This window comes from Salvelinus namaycush, chromosome 27 (genome assembly GCF_016432855.1).
Source record: "Salvelinus namaycush isolate Seneca chromosome 27, SaNama_1.0, whole genome shotgun sequence".
In the NCBI taxonomy this organism is placed as follows: Eukaryota; Metazoa; Chordata; class Actinopteri; order Salmoniformes; family Salmonidae; genus Salvelinus; species Salvelinus namaycush.
Window position 1 is genome coordinate 12,387,578 of NC_052333.1, and position 27,946 is coordinate 12,415,523.

The 27,946-nt window shown below is 43.4% G+C and overlaps 1 protein-coding gene across 2 annotated transcripts; it reads left to right on the forward strand.

Annotated features, from left to right (window-relative positions):
* LOC120022228 (TBC1 domain family member 5-like) lies at positions 1-27,048 on the forward strand. Of its 2 annotated transcripts, XM_038966109.1 has the most exons (23): positions 1-88; positions 10,978-11,034; positions 12,159-12,280; positions 12,966-13,029; positions 13,216-13,324; positions 14,006-14,095; positions 14,173-14,247; positions 14,995-15,062; positions 15,253-15,355; positions 15,689-15,777; positions 15,898-15,948; positions 16,087-16,156; positions 16,333-16,505; positions 16,607-16,749; positions 17,020-17,126; positions 17,669-17,754; positions 17,875-18,155; positions 18,364-18,420; positions 19,909-20,120; positions 20,284-20,383; positions 23,515-23,594; positions 25,208-25,450; positions 25,693-27,048. In XM_038966109.1, the coding sequence occupies exons 3-23, from the start codon at positions 12,178-12,180 to the stop codon at positions 25,972-25,974; spliced, it is 2,586 nt and encodes an 861-aa protein (XP_038822037.1). In that variant the 5' UTR covers positions 1-88; positions 10,978-11,034; positions 12,159-12,177; the 3' UTR covers positions 25,975-27,048. The 2 variants fall into 2 exon arrangements, with proteins under 2 accessions (XP_038822037.1, XP_038822038.1); XM_038966110.1 differs by lacking the exon at positions 18,364-18,420.
* Positions 27,049-27,946: the final 898 nt, after the last annotated feature.

The window sequence follows — 27,946 nt, forward strand, 5'->3', positions numbered from 1 at the left end:
GCTGTGCCTCAACACACATCCACTTGACTCGCGACTGTTTACAATCAGAAGACAGCACAGAATGGGGAGCCCCGCATGAGCAGAACAGGTAAAATGCACACCCACATTTAACGACAGTATATGCAATGGCATTTTTAATAACTGGAAATAACCCGTGCGTTTGTATGAATTTGCAATATTGATTTGTCTTTAGCCACCGAGCTGTATGTCGGAAGTGTAGCGCTAGGCCTGTGTGCAAACTCGTGCAGCTAGCCTGAACGCTAACCTGAAAAAAGCTTGCAAAACAGTTTGACGACTAGATTATATAGCTAGCTAGACGTCAGCAATGTAAGTGTTTTCTAGCGATTGTAAATATGCATGGTGTTGCTACCTAGTTAAAGACATGTTTGTTTTTCTACCACCATGCTGGACATCTAACTAGTAGAGCTAGTTGCTAGCTATATCATGCCAATATATTGCACATCGACAGTCATTGCGGTGGAAATTGGTCTGATCACCTTTTCTATAAAGAAAACTGTATTTTACGGTGCAGTTTGATTCAGGCGTTTATTTGATAGCGAGGATCATATTTCACCATACGCCTGGTAAGTAGAGTTCCTAGAGATTATAAATATGCCTTTTGTTGACGATAGTTTTTTTTGTGTGTGTAGCCGGCTATTTTATGGTTGGGGATATTTTCCTTCTCCAACCACCAGAACGATTCACAAATCAGGGAGTCCAAACAATAGACTCCCGATGTTGTCCCAAAGCTGTTTGCTAGCTATGTTTCTTCTTATTTTAAACAATGGCAAGCACTAGCTAGCCTATGTCTACCTGTTCTTATTATGTCCAAGTTACAGGTGCCAACAACACTATCGTGACCCAGCATAGTGCAATGACAGTACCAAAGATAGGTTGTATAAGAGTTGTTTTGGCCAGAGGCCGTCCAGACAGGAGAGGTCTGTACCATGAGAGAAGCGTTCTGTCAGTATCGAACCTTTGATCTCTGAGCGAGGTGCACTGACTGCAGGGACTGAAATGAGCAGCCAGCCAGCACATAGCCTACTCAAACGAAACGATCTGTGTATTGTGAGGCAAACCACTTATGAGAAACTGCAATAATATGTATATGAATAATATGACCGCCTTGATTCGGTCTTATGTAGCAACATTTGAAATAGTTTGTTTTACATTGGATAAAAGCAGAGTCGCAGAGCTATAAAATGGTATATCATACACTGCATTTGAGGAACAAAAAAGTAATTCTGCTTTGAAAGTTGATAAACTTATAACATCACTTTTGAGAAAATGGCCTTGGAATGTTTTGGTACCTACTGGAGAGTTCTTTGTCTACATCCATTCAGCATCATTCACACCCGCTTAACTTCTTTGGGATACCCCCCCCTTCTCTCAATTTCCGCCTGAAGACATACCCAAATCTAACTGTCTGTAGCTCAGCCCCAGAGGCAAGGATAGGCATATTCTTGGTATCATTTGAAAGGAAACACTCTGAAATTTGTGGAAATGTGAATTGAATGTAGGAGAATATAACACAATAGATCTGGTAGAAGAAAATACAAGGAAATAAACATACGTTTTTTGTTTTTATTGTTGTTGCATCATCTTTCAACTGAACAAGAACAGGCAAACATTCAGATATGATGCTGGGGATAATTCTGATGCAGAACATAAGATGGCAACAGTATTAGAAAAAAGTTTCAAAACGATATCTTCAGGAACGAGTGAGCTACATGACATTGAGCATGTAGTCACCCAGGTGTCCCACACAAGTTGCCCAAATGTACCCAAATGGCCAAATTGGTACAGTGATACATTTTGAACTAAATGACTATATACAAAATACTAAAATGCTATTCTAACACACACCCCAACAAAAAATAATAATAATAATATAGAAATTTGAAAATTTGAAAAAAAATTAAATAACAAGGGTAACTATTTACACACATTCAAAGTATAATATACAATATTGTGAAGACCCTCAGTCCTCTACATAATATTGTTCTGCTGATGCCATGCCCAATAGCAGTCTCTTTCTGCTGTAAAGCAGAGGGTTACTGAACAGGTGGTGCAGGTGATAGGGCATTTCCTGTGACAAAGGGCACAACAACGTCTCCCCACTGTGCCCTTTTTGCCCTGAGGCACATTCATGCCTGCAGAGATGAATCTGGGCAGGTGAACAGCAGAGGTAGAGGGGCCAGAAGGTGCTGCAGTAGACTTGCTGTAGCAAGCAAGCTCCTGGATGAGCAGCTCTCGGAAGGCTAGCTGTGAGATGTGGGGCTGTCCACGGCTCTTAGCCATTTCCTTCTGGAGGATGAAGGAATTCACCACAGCAATGTCAATGAAGTGATAGAAAAATGTCTTGTAAAGGCAGTTGATAGAGGGGAGCAGTTTTCCAGTAGTCTTTCAGGGTTTTCAACTTCACAATACCCATGTAAATGACCATTGACAGGAAACAAAAAAGATCTGACATGGAAATGGGCTTCCATCCCTCTTTCTTGCCTGCCTGCTTCTTAGCACCATACTTGTTAGTGTTCAACACCAGGGAATCAACAACAGATGAGGTGAAAAACAGCTGGGAAAGCTGCATGGGGCTATACTTAGATGTCATATCCAGCTTTGGGCCTAATGGCCTCTTTGGTCTGAATAATGGAGGTGGAGGCGCCACATCCTCCTCCAGCACAGAGTGCCAACGACCCTCCTCCTCTCTGATTGCAGGTGTATCTCTTCCCCATCGCCGCTTCTTTGTCACACCTGGCAGGGCGGGGGTAGATGTGGAGCCGGAGACAGCAGGGGTCCGGCTAAATGAACAAGCTCCCCTGGGGGATGGGCAACTTGGCAGTGGGGGCTCCCAATCAGAATCGGAGGGACTGTGAAATAAAGACACAGACACACAGATTATATATTGAGTAGTGAAACAAAATCATTTTGGGGATCTGTGGTTCTATTCCATGTTTAGATCAAATAAATGTAAAATATCTCATATATACAGACACACAGATTATATATTGAGTAGTGAAACAAAATCATTTTGGGGATCTGTGGTTCTATTCCATGTTTAGATCAAATAAATGTAAAATATCTCATATATACAGACACACAGATTATATATTGAGTAGTGAAACAAAATCATTTTGGTATTATTTTCAAACAACAGCATGAGAGTTACTTACCAATCGAGAATTGCGTCTTCTCCATACAAAAACATGTCCTCAAATTGGGAGTCCAAACTTGACACACAATCTGATACATCTTCTTGTAAATCTGTGTCACTTTCTCTAGCAATCTCATCAATAATTGCATGTAGATCTGTATAGCTGGACTTTGCCTTTGATTTTCCAGATTTACTCGCCATAATTATTTCAATAATATAGAGGAAAATGATCTTGACTCAATACTGCTAACGCGCAAACAACGTGGCTCCTTCGGGTAGAAATTTCAATGGCGAATGTTAGCGCAAACAACGTGGCTCCTTCGGGTAGAAATTTCAATGGCGAATGTCTGCGTAACGCGTGACTTAGGTTCAAGACCGGGTCTTCCCAGATATAACCATTAGATATTGTTGTTTACCTCGGCTCATTGGCTCTCTACCAAACTAGATTTCAAGACGATCAGTGGTCATTGGGCCAAAATACAGTCAATCAAAGAAGCACTGGTCATGTCATAGGCGCTCAATGAGGTCATTGTTTGGTGTGTTCAAATCAGTTCATTTCGGTCAATATGTCCCGTAGAAATAACCATCATGTATGGTTGTGTTACTAACAAACAGAGGATTACAATGAAACCCACCTTGACTAGATACAGGTACATCTAGTGTGAGTAATTACATCAACTGTTTCGTCGAAAGTTGAAGGAGTCGAAACTCATGACACAAGCCGTTTACAAAATGTGTCGTGTTATGCTATAAAAAAAAGAAATATCGAACAAAATGACCATTCATTGTGAAGATTAGACCTTTTGTATTGCCAAAAGAAGAAGATTTTTACAGGTAATTGATAATTTTATTGCTATTTCTGACTTTTGTGACGCTACTGTTTGGTTGGAAAATGCTAGTTATACTTGTGTGTCTGGCGCGCTGTCGTCAGATTATCGTAAGGTATGCTTTCGCCGAAAAGCATTATTGAAATCTGACACCACTGTTGGATTAAGAAGTAGATAAGCTTTTAAATGATGTTAGATACATGTATTTACAAGAACGTTTAATACTACGAATGGTGTATTTAGAATCTTTGCGCTATGCTATTTCACCGGATGTTAGCCAGATGGGACGCTAACGTCCCAGCTAGCCTAGAGAAGTTAAGCTTTAGCCCCCACCCAAACTCTGACCATTTTACTCGCCCTAGCAGAGGTGGTTAGGCTGTTTTCAAGTTATCCAGAGCGTTAGTGACTAAGTATGCTGCTGGCAACAATTTAGTTATGCGTTTTTGCTGATGTTTACTGACAGTGGTCATATTCAACGGGTGTTGAGTGTGCGTAAATTCATTAGTTATTCTGCGCTCTGGCACACTCAGACGAGAGTGCTCTGAAATCGGAGTAGATGGTCAGACTGAATTTACGAACAAACCAGAAATGGTTATTTGAATAGTGGAGTCTTCTTTTAACTTTTTAGGGATAAGGGGCAGCATTTTCACTTTTGGATTAATTGGTGCCCATAGTGAACTGCCTCCTACTCTGTCCCAGATGCTAATATATGCATATTATTATTACTATTGGATAGAAAACACAAGTTTTCACCGCCAAGTCCAAAAAACACACAGCCATTTTCCCAGCCAAAGATAGGAGTCACAAAAAGCAGAAATAGAGATAAAATTAATCACTAACCTTTGATGATCTTCATCAGATGACACTCATAGGACATCATGTTACACAATACATGTATGTTTTGTTCGATAATGTGCATATTTATATAAAAAAATCTGTTTACATTGGCACCATGTTTAGAAATGCCTCAAAAATATCCGGAGAAATTGCAGAGAGCCACATCAAATAACAGAAATACTCATCATAATCTTTGATGAAAGATACATGTTTTACATAGAATTAAAGATACACTTGTTCTTAACTTCTTAGGGTTGCAATCTCGGTAACGGGATCGATATGACAACAGCCAGTGAAAGTGCAGGGCGCCAAATTCAAACAACAGAAATCTCATAATTAAAATTCCTCAGACATACATGTGTCTTATACCATTTTTAAAGGTAATCTTGTTGTTAATCCCACCAAAGTGTCCGATTTTCAAATATGCTTTTCAGCGAAAGCACCACAAACGATTATGTTAGGTCACACCAAACCACAATAAGCACAGCCATTTTTCCAGCCAAAGATAGGAGTCACAAAAAGCACAAATAGAGATCAAATTAATCACTAACCTTTGATGATCTTCATCAGATGACACTCATAGGACTTCATGTTACACAATACATGTATGTTTTGTTTGATAAAGTTGATATTTATATCAAAAAATCTGAGTTTACATTGGCGCGTTACATTCACTAGTTCCAAAAACATCCAGTGATTTTGCATAGCCACATCGTTTCAACAGAAATACTCATCATAAATGTAGATGATAATACAAGTTATACACATGGAACTATAGATATACAGCGGTTGCATTAAGGAGAGGTGTCAGATTTCAAAAAAACTTTGCGGAAAAAGCAAACCATGCAATAATCTGAGACGGCGCTCAGAACAATAGTCAAATTAGTCGCCATGTTGGAGTCAACAGAAACCAGAAATTACATGATAAATGTTTCCTTACCTTTGATGATCTTCATCAGAATGCACTCCCAGGAATCCCAGGTCCACAATAAATGCTTGCTTTGTTCGATAATGTCCGTTATTTATGTCCAATTAGCTACTTTTGTTAGCGCGTTTGGTAAACAATTCCTAAGTCACGAAGCGCGTTCCCTAAAAGCTGACGAAATGTCCAAAAGTTCAGTAACAGTCAGTAGAAACATGTCAAACGATGTATTGAATCAATCTTTAGAATGTTGTTAACATAAATCTTGAATAACGTTCCAACCGGAGAATTACATTGACTTCAGATGAGCGATGGAACATAGCTCCCTCTTATGTGAACGCGCATGGTGAAAGCATGGTCAGGTCATGGCAGACTTGACTAATTCCTCTCTCATTCGGCCCCCCTCACAGTAGAGGCATCAGACAAAGTTCTACAGACTGTTGACATCTAGTGGAAGCCGTAGGAAGTGAGAACTTATCTCGCTGTAATAGTAATAATAATATGCATATATTAGCATCTGGGACAGAGTAGGAGGCACTTCACTCTGGGCACGCTATTCATCCAAAGTGAAAATGCTATCCCTAAAAAGTTAAGACATTTAGCTAGCTAGCTAAACAATGAGCCATAATCCCAACTCATGACTTTACTACCCTGCATGAATCTGCAGGTAGCTAACCAACCAGGTTAAATGTTAGCTAGCTAACATTAGGCTTTAACTAGCCAAGCAAATGGCTCTGAGATTCGAATAATAAGATCATACATGTAACGTTAGCCAGCCAGCTAACGTTAGCTAGCTAACAGTACACTTTAACTTGAAATGAAACTACTTTCTGTCCACATTCGAAACGTGTAATATCTGAAAAATACAGCTCATGTTATAGACAGATGCATGGCAGACAATCCAAACTCATCTCCCAGCATGTCCAGCCCATCCATAATCTCAGCCAATCATGGCTAGCTGGGATGTTCCTGTCTTTTTCCCTTGCTAAACCAACTAGGCTAGTTATTTGACAATTTTATTCTTATTTACGTATGGAATACAAGTTTGTTATTAATGCACATGAAAGTTCCATTTCATTGTTTCGGAGTCCTCTTGATAGCAATCTGTATAGTGTACTACATCCACTAAAATTGCCCCTCAGTCACATGAAAGCCGTCAGGCTAGTCCTCTACTGGCACTGAAGTACCCTTCTCTGTTTCTGTTATTCCTCAGTATATTCTGCTGTACTGCTGTTGTCTCCAGTGTTGTCAGAACTCAGAATGCCCAGGGCCTCTCAGCTGATCTGCTGTTCTAAAACACCATAATCAAAGCCTCACAGAAAGCAGAAGAGCTTTGTGGCTCTGGGCAGAAGCTACGCAGCCTCTCTGTCTAGCTCAGTTCATACCCGATTGGTTTTCAACCGTTTTGGGCCTTCCGAGTCCTACGTCTCGCTCTCTCACACACACACTAACTTCACCTCTTCACAGCAAGGGATGTTCTCCATCTGTTTATAGTAAAGAGGAAGTGAATCATAATGGTGCTCTTAATATCCCTGATGGTATGAAGGTGTAGCTATATGTATTTCACTTGCATTTCTCATTTTATTTTGTATGGTGTTTGTCTAATTTAGCCTTCTGTTTCTTTAATGTGTTCTCATCGTACCTTCAATCAACTAGGATAATGTTTCTAGGCTACTGGCTGAGGTCATGTACAGGTCAGGGCAGGAGGACTCAAATGTGTCATGATGATTTCTGTTAATGGCTTACAGACTATCTTCATTCTTCAAATGCCTGGGTTGTATTCATTACTGCACACGTAGCAAAATGTTTTGTCAAATTAATATGAAAACAAGCTTTTCTTATTGGACAAGTTAAGGTAGGTCCCTCCCTGTTTTGTTCTGTTTGGTTCCCAGTGGACCCTTTTTTTCCACACAGAGGTGGGATTCAGTGGACCTTGTTACAGTAGGCTAAATCACAGGCAAGTACACTACATGACCGAAAGTATGTGGAGATTAGTTTGTTGGACTGCCAGATGGTGAAGCATCACGCCATAGAACGCTTTTCCGCTGCTCCAGAGTCAAATGGCAGCGAGCTTTACACCACTCCAGCCGGCGCTTGGTATTGGACATGGGGATCTTAGGCTTGTGTGCGGCTGCTCGTCCCCGGGACAAACATTGTGCTGACTTTGCTTCCAGAGGCAGTTTGGAACTCGGTAGTGAGTGTTGCAACCAAGGAAAGACGATTTTTACCCACTCCCGCTTCAGCACTCTGCGGTCCAGTTCTGTGAGCTTGTGTGGCATACCACTTCGTGGCTGAGCCTTTGTTGCTCCTAGAAAAATGGAATTGTTGGAAAGGGGGCAATCTGTGACAGTGCCACTTTAAAAGTCACTGAGCTCTTTCGTAAGGCCATTCTAGTGCCACTCTTTGTCTATGGAGATTGCATGGCTGTGTGCTCGATTTTTATACACCTGTCAGCAACGGGTGTGGCTGAAATGGCCAAATCCACTTATTTGAAGCGATGTCCACATACTATATATATATATATATATATCTACAAACTTACATTGGGATGAGAAGATACTTTGTGTATATATATATATATCTACAAACTTACATTGGGATGAGAAGATACTTTGTGTATATATATATATATATCTACAAACTTACATTGGGATGAGAAGATACTTTGTGTGTGTATATATATATATATATATATATACACAAAGTATCTTCTCATCCCAATGTAAGTTTGTAGATAGCAGTGCAAGCAATTTACCCAGTGGTTTATTAATGCCTTCCATTATGTATTTATTTGATTACATCATAAAAAATTAATTCAGTGAATTATTGACGTATCTCCCGGTGATATGTAGTACATTATGCAGTACTTAATGTGTTTATTGCACAGAGAAGTTTGCCGTTGTTGCAGAGCAGAACATTAGTCTCTGGAGGATAACTTTTAGAATGGAAGTGAAACCTTCCACCTGACAACATGCAACACACAGCACTGCTCAGTTGTACAGCCACTCTGTTACATTTCCTTAGCCTGAGTAGTGAGTGATTTACATGAGGATTTCAACATCCTGTTCAGAATTACAAGATTCGGTCATTAATCAGTTATTCCTTAGGTTTCCTCTTCCTGGAATTCAGAATGTTGTAATAGCCTCTGGATTCTGGGAGTAGAGGCATAATGAATGAAACTATTCAACTATGGTAAAGAACTCCTCTATAAGGATCCTCACCTATAGTTGTGAGTTTCGAGCCCTTCAGACACTTCTGAAACATGCCTAACTCTGAACAGAATCTGTTCTACTTCAACATGATGAAATGCAGTGCATTATTATTGACCTATTCACTGCATGTCTCTAGCTATTGTTGGAGATTAGTTTAAATGATTTAATGGGATATTGTCTTTTTAAAAGGGGGAAAAAACTCAGATGACTTGAAGGCATTAGTCTTTGTGAGGAACAGATGTTGCAGAGCCATACAGGAGCATAGAGTACGCATATAAAATTATTTCTATTTTGATAGTGTGCGCGGTTGATTTATCAAAGCCGGGTTCCATGCGCCTCGTTAATGGGTTTAAGGAGATGCCTTTGTTGGGTGATTTCCATAATTAATAAAGGAAAATGCATAATGCTCTCGCTGCTGCAGTGGAAGGAATTGTGTGTTATGTAGGCTAAGCCTATGTGTACGCGCTAGGGTTGTCACGTTACCGGCATCGCAATACTCCGAGGTATCATCGCAAGGAAATGTCTTTGCTTTCTTTTTTGCCATGGAAAATCAGGTATTGTGATAACCCAAGTACGTACACACACACACACACACACACACACATAACCATGGCAGACGCCCATCCAGGATAAATAATGGAAAGGTGGCGGGGTTTAACAAATCTTTTTTTTGTTGTTATTTTTATTTTGGGAGGTACTTTTTACCCCTCTTTTTTTCCCTCCCCAATTTTGTCATACCCAATTTGGTATTTACAGTCTTGTCCCATCCCTGCAACTCCCGTACGGACTCTGGAGAGGCAAAGGTCGGGAGCCATGTGTCCCCCCGCCCAGCCGCACTGTTTCATGACACACACCTCGCTTAACCCGGAAGACAGCCGTACCAATGTGTCGGAGGAAACCCTGTACAGCTGGCTACCGAAGTCGCTAGAGTGCGACGGGACAAGGACATCCTGGCCGGCCAAGCCCTCCGCTAACCCGGCGATGCTGGGCCAATTGTGCGCCGCCTCATGCCTCTCCTGGTCGCGGCTGGCTGCGACACAGCCTGGGGTCGAACCCGGGTCTGTAGTGACGCCTCTAGCACTGCGATGCAGTTGTTTAGACCGCTATGTCCCTCGGGTGGCCCACGGGTTTAACCTTAATTAAATCAACATGGTTTGAGGAACATTTTAAAACATTGGCGTCTTTTGATGAACGGCATGTCATCGACTAGTTCTGTAAGAGTCCTGCTCAATGTCCGTGTCATTGTACTGTTATGTGAAACGTCTTGATTGGTCATTTCTTTTCTTTTGGTAGGAGCATGTAGTGTCAATGTTTGTCTTTCATTTGTCACAGATCTCCCACAGAGCTGTCAGTCTGAAATGCCATAGTGAATATGGGGTGAGTTCCCTGGGCTATCCCTGCTCGGTGCTCTTCCTCCATGGAAGTGGATGTTTTTATGCACAAGCCACTTGACTGTCTCTGTATGTGATTAGAATGTTTTCCTTTGTAAATTGAGACGTGTTATTTTTCAAATCTAGTCCATTCTGTCTTATTAAATCAGTGTATCCTATGTCAGTGATCTTCCAAAGCCACTCAACAGACATTTGAGTAGCCTACACTAGGGTTGGCCAGTACCCACTCTTTCATACTGTTCCTGTACCATAATGAGGTATTCGGTATTACTGGCAATGCACACAAGGGGCACTATTACTTTCCAAACATGCATTTGACGCACAAAACCCATTTAGGCAGCAGGGATCTTGATCCAGGAGGGAATTGATTGTATCTGTCGTAACCAAGAAGCTTTATCTTGGAAGCTAGCCATTTGGTTAGCAAACCATGTGGATAGTTGGAGACCTGAGATGGAGTAGTTTATTTGGCATATCTTTGATAGTTAACTTGTATAAGTAGTTGTGTACGGTATACCGCACAAGCCTCGCCTATACTGCGTAGCCTTATGTTGCCTTGTCTTGTGTTGAATTCCCCCAAGTGATCCTATTTATACCCAGGGACATTGTCCTGAATGTCTCTTTGTGTTTCTCTCAGATAGCCTAAACCCTCATCTTTCCTGAGTCTCGGCTGAGGAGAAACAACGTTGTGACTGTAAGTACTGACATGGAACAAAGACAAAAAGCATAGGCCTGGAGCTGAACTGGATAATATTATTAGTAAATCTAACTTTATTTATACAGCACATTTCAGACATGGAATGTAACCTAATGTGCCTCACAGGGAAAAAAACTAATGAAAATAAAAACTGAAATATTTACTGCACAATACGCTTAAGAGGATAAGAAACAAAACAATAACAATAAAAACTACTGACTAAAAAGCACACTAAGGAGAAGCAAAGCTAAAAAATGTCCACAGTTTCGGCCACCCTCAGGTTCTCTGGCAGGCTATTCCTGAGGCTGGGGGCGTAGTAACGATGGCTGCCTCATGCCTCCTGGTCCTAGGCTTTGGGATAGTTAAAAGGCCAGTGCCAGAGGACCTGAGTAACCTACTGGGTACAGAACATGTATATGTGTTCTGTTTTTGATTGCTCTACTAAACTTAGTCCCAGTGGTGTAAAATACTTAAAGTACTTTAAAATACTGCTTAAGTAGTTTTTTGAGGGTATCTATACTCTAATATTTGATAACTTTTACTTCACTACATTCCTTAAGAAAAAAGTATATGAACTTTTTACTCCAAACATTTTCCTTGACACCCAAAAGTACTCGTTACATTTTGAATGTTTAGCAGGACAAGAAAATGGTCCACTTCACACATCCACAGAACATTCCTGGTCATCTCTACTGCCTCTGATCTGGCGGACTCACTAAACATACATGCTTCGTTTGTAAATGAGTGTGCCTCTGGCTATCTGTACATTTTAAAAACAATAATTTTGCCGTCTGGTTTGCTTAATATAATTCATTTGAAATTATTTATACTTTCTTTTGATACTTAAGTATATTTTAGTAGTTACATTTGATACTTAAGTATATTTTAAACCAAATACTTTTACTCAAGTAGAATTTTACTGGGTGACTTTTACTTGAGTCATTTTCTATTAAGGGATCTTTTATCAGATGAGTCCTCTTGCTCTGTGGTGTTCAGTTTTGTTCTTACTCTATGGTGTTTACTGCTGCAGTCATCCTACTCTTGTTCTGTGGTGTTGTGTTAATTCTTGTTCTGTGGTGGTACACAAGTAGTTTTAACCCCTCCTGTTGTTCTCATCCCAGGTTCGGTTGTGTGGTGGTCATGCAGCACCCTAACTTTGAGACCCACCACCCTCTCCAGCCTGAGGGAGAGCAGGAGACTGGCTTCGACCCTCTCCACAACTTTAACAAGAACCGCAGCCGTGGTGAGTCAACCCAAATACATGTTCATTAAAGCTATATTTACATGTTAACCCTTTATAGCAACTATTTGAGGCTTAATTAAGCAGTTATTAACACTTCATCTTCATAACCAAACACCATTTAATGACGAGTGAAGGAGAGTCGGGGGGGCGAGGTAGTTGAATGTGGGGATAATGAAAGACTGACAAAGGAAATATTGATGGAGAAAGGTAAGGAGTGTGTAGTGGATTGTATAACGGTGAGTAATGAACACAGCTGATGACGCCTGCGGACGAAAGAAGGGTTAGCGTGTTTAGCTAATGAATTTTCATAGTGAGTGTCCCCAGAGCAACGTCACATGATACACTTTTGTAACTAATGTTGATTGACAGCTCCCAGTAGTGTGTGTGTGTGTTAACCTGCAGGGCAAATGAGTTATTATTTATGATGATGATTTAGGTTTGTGACTTCCTCACGCTTGAGAAATACTCTGAGACATACCTCTGTCCTTTTCCCCATGACATGATTTCATTGGTAAATGTAATGTGGTAGAAACCATGCTATTGAACATGCCTATTGAAATCTGTCAGAGAAAGGGATGTGTTCAAACATCCATTACGTTGAAGATGAGCCTCACTGATCCATATAATTGGTGTCTATGCCGCCTTCTAGTGGCTGCGTGTGTCAACTGCTTTGTTTGTTTTACAGGAGGATCTCTGGATAGTAGCAGGTTGTCTTACTCAGAGTCTGAGTCCACCTTCCTTTCCTACAGGTAAGAACTCATGTTGCTGTGTGTGTTCATGCTTAATGTGTGTGTGTGATTTATATTTTGGTCCATGTCACATGCAGATCTAATTCTCTGCGTATTGCACATTAGATTAAATAAAATTGCACAAACTCACTAAAACCTCTTCTCATCTCTCCCGTTACCTACCTCCCTCCCGCCCTCCCTCCGAAGGAAAGAATGGGATGACTTGTTCCTGAACAGTAATTATCTGGCCAGGATTCGGCAGGCAGGCATCAGCGGCCGATTGCGGAGCAGCCGATTCCGCAGTGTGTGCTGGAAGGTAAACCACTCACAAAGATGGCTCTCAGGTTTCTTTCTCTTCAGAATACTCTGTATGGCTGTGTCTTATCTGATTATCTAGACCTAGGTAATGGATTGAAAGGTTTTCTCCCTGATCTCCCTGAACAACTTTTTCTCCCTGATTTTTGTCATATCCAATTGGTAGTTAGTCTTGTTTCATCGCTGCAACTCCCGTACGGACTCAGGAGAGACGAACATCGAGAGCCGTGCGTCCTCCGAAACAAAACCCTGCCAAGCCACATTGCTTCTTGACACAATGCCCACTTAACCCGGAAGCCAGCCGCACCAATGTGTGGGAGAAAACACTGTACAGCTGGCGACCGTGTCAGCATGAATGCACCGGGCCCGCCACAGGAGTCACTAGAGTGCGACGGGACAAGGACATCCTGGCCGGCCAAAACCTCCCCTAACCCGGACGACGCTAGGCCAATTGTGCGTCGCCTCATGGGTCTCCCGGTCACGGCCGGCTGCGACACAGCCCGGTATCGAACCAGGATCTGTAGTAATGCGCTGCGCCACTCGGGAGGACCAATGGATTTTAAGTTAACACTGATATGACTCTGTTGTGTGAAAGGTGTTTTATCTATATCTTTATCTGTTTTTTGCTTCTGTGCGGTCGATGGTATCTGAAGGAAGTTCTAGCATGTCTGTTGTCCTCTAGTTGTACCTGGAGGTCCTTCCTGAGGATAAGAGCCAATGGCTTAACAAGACCAAGGAGCTGCGAGCCCAGTATGAGAAGATCAAAGAGACTGTGAGTTATTGTGTGTCTGTGTGTGTGTGTGTGTGTGTGTGTATGCCAGTCACTGACTCTCTCCCCTCTTGTCTCAGCACATCACCAACCCCCGTAAAGCTGCAGGCCAGCAGGACCTGGTGGTCAACAATCCACTCTCACAGGACGAGGGGGTAAGTGTAGTGTAGCCTGAGTGTCTCTGAATACACCTCCTTATCCATAATGGGGTATATGGACGTCTAAATATCCCTCTATCACAGGACTAAGGGGGTATCCCTGTTGTAAATGTATATCAAACCTTTATTATGATGTACAGGTAACTGCCAAAATAAAGGAAACACCAACCTAGTGTCGTAATAGGGTGTTGGGCCACCACGAGCCAGAACAGCTTCGATGCACCTTGGCATAGATTCAATACCTTCTGCCACAAGATTTCCCATAATTTAGTGTTTTGTTGGTGGTTGAAAACGCTGTCTTAGGCACTGTCTCCAGAATCTCCCATAGGTGTTTAATTGGGGTGAGATCTGGTGAATGAGCGGGCCATAGCATGTGGTTTACATTTTCATGCTCATCAAACCATTCAGTAAACAGTCTTGCCCTGTGGATGGGGCATTGTCATCCTATGAGGGCATAGCCATGGTAGCCAAAATAGTGACCTGCCCAGCATTTTTATACATGATCCTAATCATGATGAGATGTTAATTGCTTAATTAACTCTGGAACCCAACCTGTGTGGAAGCACCTGCTTTCAATATACTTTGTTTCCCTCAAATGTACTCAAGTGTTTCCATTATTTTGGCAGTTACCTGTATGTCCCTATATTGTGTTATAATGTATTGTAACATATAAGTATGGTGAATGGGTTTATGGTGTATTTCCTGGTTCATATGTCCCTCTGCTCTCCTCTCCCTCTTGTCCAGAGCCTGTGGAACAAGTTCTTCCAGGACAAAGAGCTGAGAGGGATGATCAAACAGGACGTGATGAGAACGTGAGTCTGCTACCTTTAAATACAGTTCTGGTTATCAAATAATGTCACTAAAGTCCTTCTGTCTACTGTATGCCTCTCATATAAACACCATCTTACCTTTTCTTTCCCTTCACTTCTCTCTCTTTTTTTATTTTATTTAATTTTTTCTCTTCTCTCCCGCTATCCTCTTGTTCCTCTTTTCTGTCTGTAGCTTTCCTGAGATGCGTTACTTCCAAGACGAGGCTGTCAGGACCAAGCTAACAGACATCTTGTTCTGTTACGCCCGAGAGAACGAACTGCTACTGTACAAACAGGTACCACTACACCATTAGTTACAAGTTTAACAGGAACACAATGTTAGATTTCCACACCATGACAGGGCCACCAGGCATGCTGTTGCAACTCCTAGACTAGACCGTGTACTGTCCACATTGTGCTACACAGGGAGAGCATGGATGCCCAGTCAATGTTCTAACAGGAAGTGACATACAGCTGGCCACTGGTTAATTAAGTTTAATGATGCTCTGTCAATACTGATAACACAACTCGTGCATCACGCTGAGAGAAACACAGGCCATGCTGAATCATGTTCTCTTTCTGTCTCTCTGTATCTGTGAACTCGCTGACCTCGCTGTCTCTGTCTGCAGGGAATGCATGAGTTGTTGGCTCCTATCGTGTTTGTCTTGCACTGTGACCATCAGGCCTTTCAGCACGCCAGCGAGACCGCCTACCCCAGGTCAGTCACACCGGCACCCCTACTTCACATCTATCTCCTACCCTTCAGTTACACCCTATGCTGTCCATTCCTCCAAATTGGTTTGTGTGTTGATCTAATGCGTTTGTCTTTGGTCCACAGTGAGGAGATGCTGTCTCTACTGAATCCTATGTTCCATGAACATGACGCCTAGTGAGTGAAATATTAATTTGACATTCTTCTACATTCTAAATGTGGAAATCATATGGACAGGTCAGAGACGTCTAACATGTTCTTGTTGAGACCCAGTCCATATGACTCCGTTCTCCTCTGTGTGTCGGTGTTCTGCAGTGCCATGTTCTCCCAGCTGATGGAGACAGCAGAACCCTGGTTCTCCAGCTTCGAGAGAGAAGTCAGACGGGTCAGTGCTCTTGTTAATATTCTCTTTAAGTGAAAAGTTGTAACACTCACCGGCTACTGAAGCTCCATTGTAGCTTCTGCTATTCTAATGTATATCAGCGTTGTATTTTATGTTCATGTTATTCCACTGTTGACATCATCTGAACAATGTTGATGTTGTGTGAACGTTCTCCTCAGGGGAAGGACGAGATGATGACCAGCATGCCGTTCGCCCGTCCGCAGGACTCGGGGCCGTCCGTTGCCATAGTGACCAAAGTGAACCGCATCCAGGACCAGCTGGTGAAGAAGCACGACGTGGAGCTGCACATGCACGTCAACCGCCTGGAGATCGCCCCGCAGATATACGGCATGTGAGTACTGCCACCTGTCTGTGTATTGTCTGCCTGCATCTGTTTAAATGTGGGTGTCTACCTGCGTCTGTTTAAATATGTGTGTGTGTTTGCGTCCCTAGTCGCTGGGTGCGTCTGCTGTTTGGCCGTGAGTTCCCCCTGCAGGACCTGTTGGTGGTGTGGGATGCCCTGTTTGCTGACAGCATCACTCTAGACCTGGTGGACTATGTCTTCGTAGCCATGCTGCTCTACATCAGAGATGCCTGTAAGGACCTGCCTCACTGCCCATCAATACATGTCAGTCACATAGATGGTTGGTTTGCCATTCGGCCGGCCGTAGTCGTCATTCAGCCAGCCAGCCATTGTCTGTCGGACGTCGTCGTTCAGCCAGCCATTCAGACAGTCAGCCATAGTCAACCAGCTATTCAGCCAGCCTGCCTGATACGCTAGCAGACAGACAGGTAGGCTGTCTGTCTGCTAGCTAGTGTGTCTGTCACAGAGCCTTGCTAACTCTTTGTTTTTTCCTGTGTCTCAGTGATAGCGAGTAACTTCCAGACCTGTCTTGGTCTTCTAATGCACTACCCACCTATAGGAGACATCCACACCCTACTACACAAGGCTCTCTTCCTCAGAGATCCCAAGGTAAGAACACACACAAGCTGTCCTGGCTCCGGGACACATTCTGTCCTGTCCAGTCTCCTCCATTTGACCACTGACCCGTGTAAACTGTGACTACTTGGTCCCATCATGGTGTGGTGTTCCTGACAGACGTGGAGGTCTGATCCGTTGTGACACAACCACCCCGGGTTGGACTGCATTGTCCAGACACGTCCCCATCTCCCCCTGGGGTGGTACAGGGGGAGATGGGATGGATTGATGCAGATGGGTGACATTCAAGGCGGAAGAGATGAGGGTGGAATGAGGGTTAGGGAAAAGAGGGGGGAGAGCGAGAAGGGAAAGACAAAAGTGGCTGAATCACGTGTTTTTATGATATTTATCAATTTAAGGCGGTTGGGTCATGACCATGGTAGTCAGAGTAGTTGGCTAAAGTACAGATCTGGGACTAGGCGATGTGAGGGATCCCCCACCCAACAGTATTTTTCACACAGTCTCTATTTTATCACTGTTTGTATTGATTTGATCACTATTTAATGAGCTGTATTCACTGATGCCTTTTCCTTTAGAATAATCCTCGGCCAGCCAACTACCAGTTTCAACAGAATCTGGACTATTACAAGACCAGAGGAGCGGACCTGGTCAACAACACCCGGTAAGCAGACACACACACAGTACAGCATGAGGAACAGTCATGGTAACAAACAACACACACACACTGTTGTTTCACAATATTCTGCTAAACTAACCCTTTCTCTCCTTTCTCCTCTCTCAGTGCCAGTGGCAAGATGGCTCCTCTCAACATCAACAAGGTCTCCAGCAGTCTGCTCAGCTTCGGTAGGAAGCTCATCGCCCCTGCTCTGTCAGGGGGTGGCTCCAGCGGCATATCTCCAATTAATAGCGAGGTCCTGTCTGTCCCCTCCCCCGTAACTGCGGGTCCTCACCCCCAGGCCGAGCCCTTGTCAGGCCATGCACCCCTGCAGACGCAGACACCCCCCCATTCCCAGCACCACCGCCTACTCAAGTCTGAGAGTATGCCTGTCCACCTGAGCAAAGGTGAGGGTTGGAAACACACGCACGTTCGCACACACACACTTTTACGCTGAACAGGTACACTGAAGCTCACATGTCCATACATACAGGTGCTTAGTTGCGTCACGAGAAGGTTGACTCAATAAGCACATGATAGCCAATACTCAACTATGGACTGTGTGTGTGTCCACGAGTGACACGATAGCCTTACTCTCCTGTCTGTTCAATGTAGTTTCAGGTGGAGTCTCTCAGGTTTCTGTCCCCGCCCACATTTTCTCTGACACAAAAGGTAACTGCTACCACAGCACCTGCTTGCTTGTGTATGTGTGGTGTATGTGTGATGTGCTGGATCTCTGACTGTCACAGTACTGCTGGCTTTCTGTACTTTTTTCCTCCTGGTTACTTAATCAACCAATAAATGGCATTATTGATCAGCTGTATTGTTCAAATACCCATTCACCCTTGTCTTAATCAATCACTGAACGCTACAAGCCAGCAGTACTGTGGCAGTCCAGAGTTTTGTATTTATGGATCCTGCCAAGGCAGCAGCTACTCTTCCTGGGGTCCAGCAAAATTAAGGAAATTTATACAATTTTAAAAACATTACAATCATTCATATTTCACAGCATACTGTGCTCCTAGGCCCCTACTCCACCACTACCACACATCTACAGTACTAAATCTGTGTGTATAGTGCATATGTTATCGTATGTGTGTTTGTTGCTTCAGAGTCCTCGCTGTTCCATAAGGTGTATTTTGATCTTTTTTTCCTATCTAATTTTACTGCTTGCGTCAGTTACTTGATGAGTTCCATGTACTGGCTCTATGTAGTACTGTGTACCTCCCATAGTCTGTTCTGGACTTGGGGATTGTGAAGAGACCTCTGGTGGCATGTCTTGTGTGGTATGCATGGGTGTCTGAGCTGTGTGCCAGTAGTTTAGACAGACAGCTCAGTGCTTTCAACATGTCAATACCTCTCATAAATACCAGTAGTGATGAAGTCAATCTCTCCTCCACTTTGAGCCAGGAGAGATTGACATGCATATTATTATTATTCTTATTAGCTCTCTGTGTACATCCAACGGCCAGCCGTGCTGCCCTGTTCTGAACCAATTGCAAAAAGTCCCTTTTTGTGGCACACGACTGAACAGTTTTCCAGGTGTGACAAACCTTGTTGATAGTGTTAAGAAGGCAGAGCAGTGCTTTATTATGGACAGACTTCTACCCATCTTAGCTACTGTTTTATCAACATGTTTTGACCATGACCGTTTACAATCCAGGGTTACTCCAAGCAGTTTAGTCACCTCAACATGGTCAATTTCCACATGATTTAGTTGAGGTTTAGGATTTAGTGAATGATTTGTCCCACACACAAGGTTTTTAGTTTTTGAAATATATAAATATTTAGGACTAAATTATTCCTTGCCACCCACTCTGAAACTAACTGCAACTCTTTAAGTGTTGGAGGTGTGTTCTTGTCCTGCTTTCTGTGAGGTCCCTTGCTTTGTGTAATATTTGTATTTTCTGTACAGGAGTTATGGTTGGCTCATGTTGTTGAATTTAAGCAAGACGTTTAAACGGCTGGGACATTTGTATCTAATTTCGATGTCTCTGGTGTTCCAGCATGTTGTATCTACCTGGAAGTTCTCCCTGGTACAGGTATTTGAATAATCAAATGCAGCTCTCCAGGACCAAGGTTGTCGACAACTGAACTGGTCCATCTGTTCTTCTCCTCTCTCTGCTACTCACAGCCCATGTGTCTGTTTCTCTCTTTCAGGCCAAATCTCCAGCACAGCTAGCTCCTCCCCCAGCATAGAGAGCCTCTCTGGAGGGCGGGGTCACACCACTGCATCCCCGCCCCTTCCTGTCACCAGGGAAAGTGACACCAGCACCTCGTCTCCGCCCCTCTCGGCCACCAAGAAGGATTCTTTCTTCAACATCACTCGCTCCCGCTCCCACAGCAAGACCATGATGGGCAAGAAAGAGGCTGTGAGTTCACTAGCTCTGTCTCTGTCTCTGCAAGTCTCTCACCTATCTCCTATTTCTCTCCCTATCTTAATTGCGCCATCTCATTTCTCTCCTCGCTCTCCCTCTAACGATCCACCCTCTCTCTTTCACTCTCCCTCTAACTCTGTCCCCTCTGTGTTGTCAGGAGGAAGAGTTGGAGGCCCAGGTGTCCTTCCTGCAGGGTCAGATCAACGACCTGGAGGCCATGAGCAAGTACTGTGCCAAGATGATGAACACACATATTGGTAAGTCTACCTACTACCAATACAGTACTACCAATACAATAGTAGAAATATCTGCTGTTCTGCCCTTGAGCAGTTAACCCCCAACAAACAGGGGCGGCAGGTAGACTAGTGGTTAGACCGTTGGGCCAGTAACCGAAAGGTTGCTGGATCAAATCCCAGAGCTAACAAGGTAAAACTCTGTCGTTCTGCCCCTGAACAAGGCAGTTAACCCACCGGCTTGCCAAGTCAAATAATAAAGGTTAAATAAAAATAACAGCAACTGCTCCCCGGGCGCCGATGACATGGACGGTGATTTAAGGCATCTACCCACGCCTCTGATTCAGAGGGTTATTTGAAATTCTTCAAAGTAGCCACCCTTTGCCTTGACAGCTTTGCACACAATCAACCAAATCTGGTAAATAGTGCTTCTAATAACTATTGTAAATACTGTGAAGAGAAATAGTTCAGAGGTTAAGTTGTTTAAAAATATAGGTCCATTATCATTTCTACACACATACACCTCAACACTTGGCCTGACAAATAAGATTGTTGACCAATCAGGACCTGAATGACTGCACGTCACATAATAATTTAACACGTTCATACATTTTTTTACGTAGTTATTAAACATTGATTACACTCACTCGTATTTTATAGCCATTCACTGATACTTATGCTATGATGCTGGTCAAGTTTGGTGTCGCATACCTGACGCTGCCGCATGAGGCAGACACACACTTCCCCAAGCTCTGGGACAGTGCTGGTCAGAAACAAAGAGCTTGCTGATGGATGCAAACAATGTTCTCCCCAAAAAACATAGCAAAACGACAATCTGTTTCAGTAGCTATAGTTAGCCATCTACCTAGGTTTCATAATTTTAAATACCCATAATTTGGCCTCCTGAGTGGTGCAGCAGTGCTTGAGGCGTCACTACAGACCCGGGTTCGATCCCAGGCTGTGTCACAACCAGCCGTGACCGGGAGTCCCATAGGGCGGTGCACAATTGGCCCAGCGTCGTCTGGGTTAGGGGAGGGTTTGGCCGGGTTGGCTTTACTTGTCTCATCACGCTCTAGCGACTCCTTGTGGCGGGCCGGGTGCCTGCAGGCTGACATTGGTGTGGCTGGCTTCCGGATTAAGTGGGCGGGTGTTTAGAAGAGTGGTTTGGCGGGTCATGTTTCGGAGGACACGTGACTCAACCTTTGCCTCTCCCGAGCCCGTTGGGGAGTTGCAGCGATGAGACAAGATTGCAATTGGATATCACAAAATTGGGGAGAAGGGGGTAATATCCTTTTATTTACTTGTACACAAATTACAAGACCATCAACCAAATACTAAAACGATGGTCGGACCCACCTATGTGAAGCTTGCGGTTTGCCTTCAAAATAAAAGTCCCTCATTGAAAGTGATGCAAATAGAGAATCATGCCATAGTTGGTGCTAAACAAGGTTGGAATGTTATATAAATGCAACAAAAGACAATTAGTTCATTTGACAAATCACTCTGTGGATATATTAGACTTTAGAATTGCATTGGGGGCATACTGTATTCTTAGGTAAGGCTGTACAGTGCAATAGAAATGTCAATACCCACAATAGGCAGACTGGGGAGGTGATTTTCCCATAGTCAGTCCCGCCAGAGCTACGCTGCAAAAATGTGGACTCTTCACAGTTGTGTTCTGTGGGTGTCACTGAGTAGACTGAAACCCAATTTCATTGATCCACAATCCATAGGTAAGGCTTTACAGTGAAATACAAGTATGCCCCAATGCATACTGATGTCTAATACATCAGTGTGATTTCAACAGATTTGTTTTGTCAAATTAACTAATGGTCTTTTGTTGCATTTACATAACATTTCAACCTTGTTCAGTGTTATCTAGTCCAAATATTGCGTAAATCCACTATTTCTATCCATTTGCATTACTTTCAAAGAGGGACCTTTTATTTAGAAAGCGAATTCCAAATTCCACTTGACTAATCCTTATTGTGGCTAGCTTCACATAAGTGTCGGGTCCAGTCTTATTACATTAGTTTGGGGGTAACACGGCTAGGTAGCAGGCTAGCTTGTTTGTTCATTAAAATACTAGCTAGATAAGTAAATAGAGGTTCGATTTAGAATAGGAAAACAAGTGGCTGCCTGGGTAATACTTAGTCACATGGATTCCTAAATCATTGCTAAGAATATTGAAAATGGTTGCAGTTTCTGGTCAATATTTTCAGGGTGGTTGCATTTGTGCTAGCGAGATACCAACCTAAAGCTACCCAGCAATCCCAGAAGTTGCTAATAAAATCTGTATCAAAGATATTTATGAGTGACTTCATCATACTGCAAACCAAAGTCAACATAGTAGGGTGACAGCCTGGCTCCAATTTCCAAACTGTTATCAACGTTGACAAAATGCTTCATTATTATTCTGTATTTAATTTTGGCTAGGTTGAATCAGGTGCAATTGCTTGGGATGTGGCTGGCTGGCAGGCAGAAGCATTAGGGACTCGACGCAGCAGGATCCCCATCCGTTCTCCCCAGCCTCTGGGATTGTTGCAAGTCTGGGAGAATGTTGGACTACCTTGCTTACAATTTTTTTTTTTACCTGCTTGTTGATCCTGCATCTTATTTCAAATGTTTACAGAAGTTTTCCCATTCAGTCAAACAAATAAATGTCTTATTACCAAAGTGGGATTGAAAACGCATTGTGGCCGGTGTGTGCTTGTTTGCAGATGTCTTCATTTTTTTCTGCTTTAACAGTGTTACTGATCGTAGTGGTGACGCTTGGCTTGCACATGCAAATTCAGAGCACACAACATTCTATAATATAGTTGTTATTTGACGTGTCAAATTAAAAGCTTATTTCACATTTTTTGACACTTAAAGACCCAAACGGCATTCCATATCTACATAGTTTTAGTCGATTTATGTTAAGACTGGAGTATATATATTTTTCTCAGAAAAACATTGTTTTTACTCAGACTGAGTCATGACTCACCAGTTGAGAACCGCTGAGTTAAGCTATAACACAGTGATGTTTTGAGCAATCTAGTGATTTTAAGTCAGTTTACACGTGTACTCAGTTGTGTGGTTAAAACAGGCTTTATTTGGTTGGCTGTGCGTTACTGCTATATCTGTGACTGTGATCTGATGTCTGTCTGTCTCAGGTAAGATCCAGGAGGTGATCCTACAGGAGCACCTGGAGAAAGAAGACGAGGTGTTGGTGTCACTGGCTGGACTCAAACAGGTGTGTGTATGCATTTGTGCATAACAAATCACATTTTATTTGTCACGTGCCGAATACAACAGGTGTAGTAGACCTTACAGTGAAATGCTTACTTACAAGGCCTTAAAAAAAAGAGTTAAGTAAAAAATACAAATAAACAATTAAAGAGCAGCAGTAAAATAACAGTAGCGGGGCTATATACAGGGAGTACCGGTACAGAGTTAGAGGAGAGGCACAAGTTAGAGGAGAGGCACAAGTTAGTCCAGGTAATATGTAGGTAGCGTTAGTGACTGCGTAGATAATACACAGGGAGTAGCAGCAGCATCAAAGGGGGGGGGGGGGAACAAAAACATTTTTAGGGCCTTCTTCTGACACCGCCTGGTATAGAGGTCCTGGATGGCAGGAAGCTTGGCCTCCGTGATGTACTGGGCCGTTCGCACTACCCTCTTTAGTGCTGTGTGGTCGGAGACTGAGCAGTTGCCATACCAGGCAGTGATGCAACCAGTCAGGATGCTCTCGATGGTGCAGCTGTAGAACCTTTTGAAGATCTGAGGACCCATGCCAAATCTTTTCAGTCTCCTGAGGAGGAATAGGTTTAGTCGTGCCCTCTTCACGACTGTCTTGGTGTGCTTGGACCATGTTAGTTTGTTGGTGATGTGGACACCAAGGAACTTGAAGCTCTCCACCTGCTCTACTGCAGCCCTGTCGATGAGAATGGGGGTGTGCTCGGTTCTCCTTTTCCTGTGGTCCACAATCATCTCCTTTGTCTTGATCACGTTGAGGGAGAGGTTGTTGTCCTGGCACCACACGGCCAGGTTTCTGACCTCCCTATAGGCTGTCTCGTTGTTGGTTATCAGGTCTACCCCTGTTGTGCCGTTGGCAAACTTAATGATGGTGTTGGAGTTGTGCCTGACCATGCAGTCATGAGGGAACAGGGAGTACAGTAGGGGACTGAGCACGCACCCGAGGAGCCCCCGTGTTGAGGATCAGCGTGGCAGATGTGTTGTAACCTACCCTTGCCACCTGGGGGCGGCCTGTCGAAGTCCAGGATCCAGTTGCAGAGGGAGGTGTTTAGTCCCAGCGTCCTTAGCTTAATAATGAGCACTATGGTGTTGAACGCTGAGCTGTAGTCAGTGAATAGCATTCTCACATAGGTGTTCCTTTTGTCCAGGGCAGTGTGGAGTGCAGTAGAGCGTGCATTATCTGTTGGGGCGGAATGCAAATTGGAGTGGGTCTAGGGTTTCTGGGATAATGGTGTTGTGAGCCATGACCAGCCTTTCAAAGTACTTCATGGCTACAGACATGAGTGCTACGGGTCGGTAATCATTTAGGCAGGTTACCTTGGTGTTCTTGGGCACAGGGACTACAGTGGTCTGCTTCTTCCAGAACGAGGTGAGTAATCGCTGTCCTGCCACCGTCATAAGAGACGGTGGCAGAAACATTATGTACAAAATAAGTTGCAAAAAAAGCCACAATAGCACAATTGGTTATTGGTTACGGAGACTGTAAAACGGCAGCCATTTCCTCCGGCGCTATTATATATTGGCATTTAACCATGTGTTCTTTGTACTGTGTGTGTGTTCATCATGACTTGCTCTGTGTGTAACGTCTGTATTTGTGAATGAATCCGTCAGATCAAGGACATCCTGAAGGGAGCGCTGCGTTTCAACCAGAGCCTGCTGGAGGCTGAGGAGAACGAGGAGATCACCATCGCTGACGACCACTATGACCATGCCGCTGCAGCCATCGTAGAACAGCTCGCCAACCGTCACCATGACAAACACCCCTTCCAGGCCACACCGCAGCGTGGCGACGGTGATGGAGAACAGAAGGACCGAGAGGAGGAAGAGCATGAGCACACAGAGTCAGAGCAACAGGTGAACACACATGGTTGTATTCATACGTACACTCTTTGCAGTGTAACCTTGCATACTTTGGTACTTGCAAATAGAGACCATTCACACTCGTTCCGATATCCCACCACTTCGTATACATCCCCTATGCATCAAATTATTTTGATGCGTTGTGGGTAAATGGTGACTTTATTTATGATACAAGGTGATTTGTAGATCAGCCTGTCAGCAGCAGTGTTGAACAAGCCCCTTGTCTCCCTATGCAGGCATCTCCCCCAGAGTCCTCTCTGTCTGTGGGTTCGGAGGGGAAGAATTGGGACGACTACATCCTGGTCTCGCAGGACGGAGAGCAGCAGCCCACCGAGGGAGGGGCCGAGAGGACCCCTCCAATCAGACTGCTCCGTGGCTCACTCAGGGTGGAGCCGGAGGGCGTGGGGGTGTTCCAGGACCCCCTGATGGGCGCAGCGTCTGGCTCCTCCAGCCCAGACGAGGGCAGCACTCACAGCAAAGACTATGACTTCACCATCGTCAACCCCCAGGACCTGTGAGGGACTGTACTGTACTGATCTGGGTGGGAGTTACCCCTAACCAGAGATGTAGGATCAGTTTATCAATCCCCTTATCCCCATCTTAACCATTAGGAGGAGAAATGCAAAACTGACCTTAGATCAGTCTTTAGGGGGTTACTTCATCCCAACCTGGAGAATATGCTGTTTCACAGGGGGAAACCAATGTGCCACTCCTGGATCAAACTTGCACATGTGGACTGGGCTATGACAGGCAACCTACCGTCAGGCAGTCGCCAATACTTTATTATCTCCTCTGTCTGACACATTACCCTCTCTAACCTGATCTGTATTCCTTCTTGAATACTATAGATCTCTCCTATGCCTATTGCCTGCCCTCCTGTATGCTTCGGTCTTAGCAGTTATCCACCTCTGACTTCAAGACAAGTGACTTTAATAGTAATACCCATTTTTCCACTAGACAGTTCACTACAGGCTACCCTCAGGAGCTGTAATTCATACTGCATTTATCAGTGTGGGGAATCCTTTCCCTTCTCTCTGTATGTAGTAGTAATTGAAGGGTAAGATAGTACCCTGTTTCTCCAGGTAGGGGAGCTGTCTGTCCATCTAATGCCTGTGTCTAAAGATGACTTGTCTTACCGCCATTCATCTCTTCTTTGATTGGTCTTTAACTGTTCAAGAGAAGTTGCTCCTAACAGATCTTGGATCAGTCGCTAGTCCTTCACCTACCATTAAGGGGATTTTAAAAGATCTGATTCTGTATCAGTTGTTAGGGACAACTTCTACGTACTCCTAACCAGTGCCTGTAAACCATTCTGACATATTACCTGACTCCCTCTCTTTCTCCTTGACGTTGTTAGAAGCTATTTTAACCTGCACTGCATTACAAGGTGAATTTTTTTTTTACATTTTTTTTTTTTAAAGAAATTAATTCCATTTTTTTAAATCTATGGAATAATAACATAGGTTTCATTATTTCCGGTGACCTTGTATTTAGTTTTCTTGCTTCCTGTGGTAGCCAAGTAAAGCATTACAAGGGATGTCCCTATAACCCAGATTAACTAGACCAATAAAAGCATTGCTCTTGATAAAGTATGCCTGTGTGGTTGTGGCTTTGTACTGCTTTTCAACAGGACTTTGTAGTCTGTAGCAACATGCTGACTCAACTCTTCAGCCGTACAAATTGAATAGAGCCTGACCCCTTCGTGTGTTGTCGGTCAAAGTGATGACCAGACTGATGTGTGTGACATTTGAAAATGCCAGTTCAATACCTTGTGGCCTCTCTTTGATGTCAGGCCCTGGTTTTGTCTCTGATTGCATGTGTGGCTATCAAGAGTCCAGGGTCAAAGCTGTGTGATTTTTGAAAGCACTGTTTTATGGTAATAAAGACACAGCCAGTTTATAAATGAACTGGTTTATTTGCATATAGTTTTTTATTTAGTCTTTATTTAACCAGGTAGGCCAGTTGAGGAAAAACTGCGACCTAGTTTGGGTCTGGTAATACATCTAATGGGTATGGTTTGGAGGAGATATTGATGTCAATTTATCAAGAGACAACTTGTCTTACAACATCAGTTGAATGACCCTGAAAACCCTCTCTTCACTCACCCCAAAATAAACACAAATCAAGAGTAACAAACATTGCACATAGGGCCCGATTCAGACATAGGAAATGTACGCTTTTCCTACGCACCCCTTTCCTACTCACTTGTCAGTAGTTGGTATTCAGACTTACCTTATGTAGGTGCGTAATTGGCTTTGCAGGTGTGGTTCCCTTACGCACGCTGAATCAATGTAATTACACAGCTGAAAACCCTCCCACTGGCTGACCAACAGATTTTCTTGTGGAGTTTTCAGTACATTTATCTAAAGCCACCCCTTAAAATTTTGCATACCTTTAATTAGAATTTTCTCGGCAGACAATATATGGAGAGAACTGTTCAGAATATTAGGGATTAATGAAAGAAAGCCATGTAAATACACGTCTCCTTTT

Bases quoted from the DNA above. Each gene is read 5' to 3' on its own strand.
- LOC120022228 (XM_038966109.1), top strand. From the start codon at position 12,178: ATGCAGCACCCTAACTTTGAGACCCACCACCCTCTCCAGCCTGAGGGA. The intron at 13,030-13,215 runs GTAAGAACTCAT...CTCCCTCCGAAG, and splicing joins TCCACCTTCCTTTCCTACAG to GAAAGAATGGGATGACTTGT. The intron at 13,325-14,005 runs GTAAACCACTCA...GTTGTCCTCTAG, and splicing joins TCCGCAGTGTGTGCTGGAAG to TTGTACCTGGAGGTCCTTCC.